We start from the raw sequence: 7652 nt of genomic DNA on the forward strand, positions 1-7652 counted from the left end.
ACAGAGACTTAGAAGAGTGCATGAAGAAACCAGATAAGGAATGATGGGGACCGAGATTAAAAAGTATCAGTAGCGACTGTAAGGACGATACAGATACAACAGAAGGTGAGAATCTATACTTGGGAGTAGTCAAAATAAAATTTTAAAAAAAGAGAAGTACAAGGCACCTAGGTGGCTCAGTCAGTGAAGTATCCAGCTCTTGATTTCAGCTCAGGTCATGATCTCAGGGTTGTGAGATTGAGACCCGCATCAGACTCCATGCCCAGTGTGGAGTCTGCTTGGGATTTTCTCCCTCTCCCTCTGGCCCTCCTCCCCACTCTCTCCCTCTCAAATAAATAAATATTTTTTAAAACAAAAAGTAAGTACACATCATCTTCCAATTAAAGATTTTATTTATATGTAATGTTTTACAAAATTATTTAAAATATGAAGTTAGAGTTGGTTAAACATTTAGCTATTTATTTTGTTGATAATAATAGATTACATGAAAGTAGGCATTGCCCAGAAAGTGGGGTGAGAGAACGCTTTAATCTATAGCCCTGGAACCTGGCAGACACATGAAGTCTTTGAAACTCTGTGTCTACATCAGAGGTCAGCGTTGGTCTAGAAAGGTGCTAGACAACCTGGTATAATGTGGGGCTGGTACTGAATGAAATGTCTAACTTCTAAAATTAGGACTCATACTCTTAAGTAAACTGTAGGTAACTCAGTCAGTTTCAGGTACTTCTCTGACAGGAGTTCTAATAGTGTGGAAAAGGAGATTCGTGGACCAGCGACTGATTTAAGAGAGTGTCACACAATCCTATAAAATCCGGAAGAAACAGAAGCCATAGGTGTATGTTCAGACCACCCCATGGCCTCTACCTTCAAAGACACATCGCACTGCCCTGACAGGTAGGTTTTTGTGTATGACACCAAACTTATCATTTGCTAGATCTCTTTGTCTCCCTGGGTATCAAAACTCCATTCTGGCATAACTTTTTCCCATGCCTGATAAAGGTTGATTACAAACTAATGAGTTAAAGAAGCCCTCCAGATATTTTGGGAAGCCACCCAGAACCAAAGCATCAATAATAAAAGACAAGTCAACTTCCTATATATCAAAGCACCAAAAAGTCAAGGATGTAAAAAGTGACCTTTACATTTTATAACACGACACGGTGTTTAGTTATTATCTTCAAAAAATTGTCAGAGAACATAGAAATCTTCAAACAATAATTAAAATGGATAGAAAGTTCTAAAGAGCATATATTCAGAGTTTAGTAAACACTCAAATATTTGTTAATCTCAAATCTATGTTATTATATATTCTACTTCCTCTAACCATAAAAATAAGATAAATGCAGGAGTACAGGTGATCTGATCTACATTCCTAGCTCTACTCGATATGTAGCTATATGTTAAATATCAACCTGTGCTCAAATAAAATGTAAATATTTATTATTTATAGTATTTTTAAAGTAAAAGGCATATGTTTAGAGACTGAATAATCTACTGTAGTGTACTTCACTTAGAAATGCTCATGTTTCTTAGCATGATGTCTTGTAACTAATGCGATGAGTTAAAAAAAAAAACTGGCTTCGGTTCAAGAGGAAAGCCTGATGAAAATGAATATAAAAACCAACAACAACAACAACCAACTTCAGCGTCTGTCAAGGAGAAATCTGAAACCCCAAATCACCAGTCACAATTTGCTATTACTTATCATTGGAGAGAACTCCTGAGTGACTTCGAGGTCATGGTTCTGTCCTCCCAATGACACTATTGTTACCCAGAAACTGAAGGAAACAGGCCATTCCTGAAAGTCACTGGGTGACACTTGAGGTCCATTTGGCTTCCTGTTCTAGGAGAGTGAGAAGAGATTACATGAAGGGAGAAACTTACTCCTTGACTAAAGGCATTTTGAACGATCATTCAGGGGGCCCTCGAACCAAGTAGCCGTGTTGCGAACACGCATTCCACTCTGGTGTTTAAGACACAAAGGTCTCCATTTCTCTAAGGGAGCTGTTTTTTCGGCATGACACACTCTCTCGCTTGCCTTGGAGCCAAGTAATTGGAACCCTAAACACACGGCGGAGCTTCTGTTGGAACCGGTTACCAACAAAACAATACAGAAAGGGATTAATGCAGCTGTTGGTGAATCCCAGGAGGATGGCAAAAGGAAGTGCCAGGTCAATGACTGCTATAACTTCACAGCTATTAATGACACCCATCCAGGCCAGAGCATCCAGGAAGGTCAGAACGTGGAAGGGGAGCCAACAGATGATGAATGCGAGGACAACAGCAGCTGCCATCTTCAGGACCTGGTCTCGAGTTATTCTGTTCTTCCCATAGCTATTGGTCTTCAGTAAGTGTTTTCTGATTCCGAAATAGCATGTGGCTATGAATATTAAAGGGATAATAAAACCAAGGATATTTTTCATTAAGGCAATCCCAGCTGACCATTGGGCATATTTCTCTGGGGGGAAGGCCATAATGCAGGCGTTCACTCCCAAATACTCAATGGTTCGGACATCTCGGAAATAGAATGTTGGCAATGAGGACAGACAGGCCATACACCAAACAAGGGGAACAATATAAGACGCTTGCCAGGGATTTCTCCTCTGAGACAGAAAGGGATAGATGACAGACTGGTACCTATCAACGCTCATGCAGGTGATAAAAAAAATGCTTGCAAACATGTTCAGGGTCAGGAAAGAACCAAACACTTTGCACATCACAGGTCCAAAGAGCCAGTCATATCTGTAAGAATAATAGGTGGCCCAGAGAGGAAGAGTGGCCAACAGCAGCAAGTCAGCCACAGCCAGGTTGAAGATGTAAATGCTGGACACCTTTTTGGGACCCTTTTGACAACAGAACAGCGTAACCACAATAGTATTGACAAGAAATCCAATCACAAAAATAATATAGTAGAGGATAGGAATTGCATCTAAATGCTTATCTGATGGCTTATGTGAACAGTTAAAGGTTGACTCATTGCCGATGAAGTTCACGAGTCCGAAGTGAAGGCTGTTGGTAATGTTTTTGCTGATGGTGGCAAGGCTGACATTGTTCTTCATACTGCAAGCTCGGTGGTTCCCACTTCTTATGCCTTCTGTGAAAATTTAAAAAAAAATGGAACTCCCAGTAAACATACAGAGTGTAGGACATTATGAAATCATTAGCATTTTGAAAGTTTGTTGAAAGCAAAAAAAAAAAAAAAAAAAGGAAAAGGTGAGTGATTATAGGAAAACACTGGGAAGCACAGCCATGCCTTGTGAAATAAGAGAGGATTTTGCTTCTTGAAGAAGAAAAGGGAATCTCCTCAACAGTACCAAGCAGGTAAGACCTATCAGCCTCAGGGACTGAAAATGCTAGACAAAACTCTCTTTTGCCCACTGTTTCTATCATATTTTCAGAAGACTTCAAGAAAATCAATAGTTCAAAAGTTTAGTGTGGGTAAGAAATAGGGGAAACAAATGAGAAGGAGTCAAGAAAGAAGAAAAGTTACTATTTCAAAAACACCTAAGCACATCTCTCAGGCTGCATACTTTCTAGAAACCACATTGCTGTCCGTTGTTGCATAGAGAAATGCCTTATTTCAAGTAACTAATTATGTACAAATCATTACAGCTATGGAAAATATAGTAACATAAGCTATGGAAAAAATAAGTAAGTGCACAAAAGACTGCAAGAGAATATGCAAAAAGAACATATTAACTTGGGGGGTAGGGCTGGTTTTTTTACTAATTTAATCCAAATTCCTTTACTTCTACTTTTCCATTGTTTCCACAATAATAATATCATTAGCAGGGAGCTCTGGAGTAGGTACATATTTCTAAAAGCCCCCTGTTCGCATTTTAATAGAGACCACTAGTTTTCGATCTAGATGTTTAATCTGCTTAAAAGGAAATCCATTTTCTTTTTCAATTAGGAAAAGAACAAGGGGAAAAAAATAGCCAAATCTGATTTAGAGTCAAGCAGAAATCGTTTTGATTGCTCAGTGAAATAAGAATTGAACGTCAATGATGAATCATGAGCTAATTGTATCATTTTTGTTTGCTATCATTTCACTTTTAACACAACAAAATAGGAACAGTGTTGTATGGCTCTCAAATGTCATAATCAGGGCGCAGGTTTTTGTGATACTGGGTTTGGTTTGGTTTGGTTTTTAGGAGCAGCATTACTTTAAGACAAAAGAAAATTAGCTGGAAATAAACACAGTAAAGAGAAGACTATTACTTTTGATAGTTTCAAAATACATAGAAACGACTCAATGAACAGCACAATCACCAAAGAATCTCCTAGTAAACAGCAAAGTTATCATTTTTGTCTAAAGTGCATTCTCTCATCATCTTGACCTAACAAAGTATCATGAAAGAATCTCAAATAAACCCGCTCGAAGACTTACTGGTCGTTGGAGTTTAAAACTTAGTTATCATAAATCAGCTTGCCCAGTTCCTAAGCGCACTCCTGTAAGAGAAACAGCAGTGAAAGAATTTAGGAGTTTTACAAAATACAGTGTTAAAATACAGGAAAAAAGGGAAAGTTCATCCATAAAAAAGCACTTTCACTTAATGTATGTTCTACTCTCCAAATACAGTACATAGAAATTGTGCAGACCTACCTTAAAAATTCAGGCTGAAGAATGCTTTTAATTCTGTGCTTATTCGTTCCCTTAGACTCGGGGACGTAATAGCACTAGATCTCTGGTTTCCTTCTTATATGTTCGGTCTGTCCACTGGGAGCCTTCAACCTACATAATTCTAGGGCTGACTTATGAACACTTGCCAGCTTTCCAGAGAGGTTTTTTTTTTTTTTTTTTTGGCTGCAAAACATTAATCTGAAATTCTCACTGTCTCCAATCATAACAGCTCATTCAAATAAATCTCAAACAAAAAAATGAAGTTTCCACAAATGTGTTAGAGAATTTTGAAATCAGTGGCTTACTTTAAAAGAAGAATATAATTATTTGCAGAATTTTCTCTTTCTTTTTCCCTGATACTGACATTCTAAGGCGAGTTAAGGAGTGGAGAATAGAGAATTTATTCTAGTAGAAGCGACCTTTATCCACCAATGTCTGTTATCACCTTCATTACTTTTTGAGATTTTTACCTCTATTCGTTAAAGTACAGTAGCGACTTTACTCGAAGTCTGAACTTTCTAAAACTTCTCCCTTGCTTCAAGCAATTTTTGTTGGCTGGTTGCTGGAGAGGTGGTGATAGGAGGCATATAATTTTCATGTCTTCGAAAAGAGGTATTAGCAAATAGTGCCTCCTTTCATAGGTCCCTGTCCTGTTTGAGATTTAAACACAAAGCCCACAAAGGTGAAGAAGGATCAGGCAACCACCACGGCTCAGATCACTGTTGGTTTTTCTTTCTTTCTTTCTTTCTTTTTTTTTTTTTTTTTGGTGAGGATGACCAACCTTACAGACCAGTCCCATAGGAGCAAGTGTGACAAAAGAAAGAAAGATCAGAACTGGGGACAGCAGTGAGACTAACAGCCAACAATAAACTCTAAGTGCCAAACACCGTGCTGAGTGTTCAGTAATTTCAGAGAGAGCCAATGAAATGTACTGGCCTGTACCAATGAAATGTACTGGCCTGTACATGGCCTTCAGGATACAAATGCCAGACCACAAGCTCAGCTGTACCCACTTCCTTAGCCTGTGACCTTGGCCAAGATCCTTTCCTTCTCCATGTCTGTTTTTCTCATCTGAGAAATGGGGATGATGTTAATTACCTACATCACAGAGTTTTGAAAATTAAATGAGCTAATACATTGAAGGTGCCTGCAACCATGCTTCCCGTATGGTAGATGCCATTATAAATTCTTGCTATTACTTCCATTATCCAAATCGGGAAGCTAGGGCTCACTGAGGTTAAATGACTTCCCTGAGGTCACCTAGCTATTAAATGGAGGACATCTGAATTTTTTTTTAAGATTTTATTTATTTGACAGACAGAGATCACAAGTAGGCAGGAAGGCAGGCAGAGAGAGAAAGAGGAGGAAGCAGGCTCCCTGCTGAGCAGAGAGCCCGATGCGGGACTCTATCCCAGGACCCTGAGATCATGACCTGAGCCAAAGGCCGAGGCTTAACCCACTGAGCCACCCAGGCGCCCTAGGGCATCTGAATTTTAACGGACTGAATCTCATGACAGAGTCCATGCTCTTAACCTCCATGTTAATGAAATAAGCCCTCGCTGGCCCTTTCCTCTTGTTCTTTGTCCTGGCAAACAGAAAGCATGTGACATTTACAAAAAGCCACAGCCGATCATTCACACGCTGTCACAAAAACACTAAAGGAGGGGGAAAGAGTTTGAAGGATTGTTATATGGGAGAACAGATTTTCCTTAATTTCATTCCCCATATTGCAGTCAGTCCTGTGGCACGTGGGACCAGAAAAATACAGTAGGATTCGAAGGTTTGCACACCACCACACTTGGTGACTCTTTCGGTTAGACTGAGTTTGCACGTTGAGGAAATGCTCCTAAGATACATACATACCACTGTGTCACATTTAAAAATATTTTTTTCTTATGCTCTGGACAGACTCAGGTGGAGGTTCTGTCCAGATGATGGAGCGCTGATGTCTGGGAAACGAAGGAGCGGGCACATATGGTTATCGGCAGGAGAGATGCAACAGGAACTGGTTTCACTCTTTGTTTAAGCCTAGTTTCTCCCTCCATTTCTAATGTTTGTTTTTGCCACATACAGGGGAATTTTCCAGGCCAGAGCCCCCTGAGTGGTCACCGTGGGTCAGATTCCCACCCTGCTCTATTTCTAGCCCCCTCTCGAGCCGGTTGCAAAGAAACAGCCAGGAGGTAAGCTATAAACGTTTGAGAACAAACTGCAGGCTCGCCTCTGGGAGACCTAGCCTTGAACACCCCCGAGGAGCAGGGGACCTTGTCTAGAGCTTTTGTCCTTCATTACAGTAAGTTCTGACGTAAATAAAGTTTAAAGAGGCACACATTTCCCAGAAGATTAAAAGAACATTTACTCGGCTTCCTCATAATTTTAGAAGCAAAAATTTTCACAACTCAAAGAAAAACTTTGTAACTGCAGGGAACGAAGGGGAAAAGTTTTTTTTTTTTTTTTAAAGAAATAACAATAATATTGACACCACTTGAAGCAAGAAATACAGCATATTATTGATTCGGCAAAGAACTCTGAGTTAAGCCAACAATGTAAATACACTTGTGAGTCAAATAAATGTCAGTCATAGGAAAGCCGTACAATGCAAAAAAATTCACTCTCCTGAGGACAGGGGGTAATTTTTCTGCTGGAAGATTGACTTTAAAAGCCCCAGGTCATTTGAATAAATTATGCAGCTCTTCAGGGCAAGTGCGGCTTGGCTAGCAGAATTAAACAATGGTAAATCACTTTAATTTTTTTCTAGTGAATACCTATTATTTATCATGAGATTACTTAACAGTAAAATTTAAACGACCAGGTTTAAAAAAAAAAAAAAAAAAACGATGTTCTTGAAAGGACTTTCTCCTCTGCTAGAAGGACACAGAGTTCAGAAAAAAAAAATCTGATTTGTCCCTCTCACGCCCACTCATACACACAGATGAGGCTTTGAAGGAGAACAGGAATTACTAAGTGCTAAAGTCAGGATATAATGCCCTGGTTCTATAGGTGAGGATTAGAAGTGCAGATTATGGAATAA

At 39.3% G+C, this 7652-nt stretch overlaps 1 protein-coding gene across 1 annotated transcript; it reads right to left on the reverse strand.

Annotated features, from left to right (window-relative positions):
* Window positions 1-374: 374 nt before the first annotated feature.
* On the reverse strand, window positions 375-5126 carry AGTR2 (angiotensin II receptor type 2). Its single transcript, XM_082716409.1, has 3 exons — window positions 4607-5126; window positions 4391-4452; window positions 375-3094 (listed from the first exon to the last, which is right to left on the reverse strand). The coding sequence occupies exon 3, from the start codon at window positions 3057-3059 to the stop codon at window positions 1971-1973; it is 1089 nt and encodes a 362-aa protein (XP_082572535.1). The 5' UTR covers window positions 3060-3094; window positions 4391-4452; window positions 4607-5126; the 3' UTR covers window positions 375-1970.
* Window positions 5127-7652: the final 2526 nt, after the last annotated feature.

This window comes from Mustela nivalis (genome assembly GCF_964662115.1).
Source record: "Mustela nivalis genome assembly, chromosome: X".
Taxonomy (NCBI): Eukaryota; Metazoa; Chordata; class Mammalia; order Carnivora; family Mustelidae; genus Mustela; species Mustela nivalis.

Bases quoted from the DNA above. Each gene is read 5' to 3' on its own strand.
- AGTR2 (XM_082716409.1), bottom strand. From the start codon at position 3,059: ATGAAGAACAATGTCAGCCTTGCCACCATCAGCAAAAACATTACCAAC.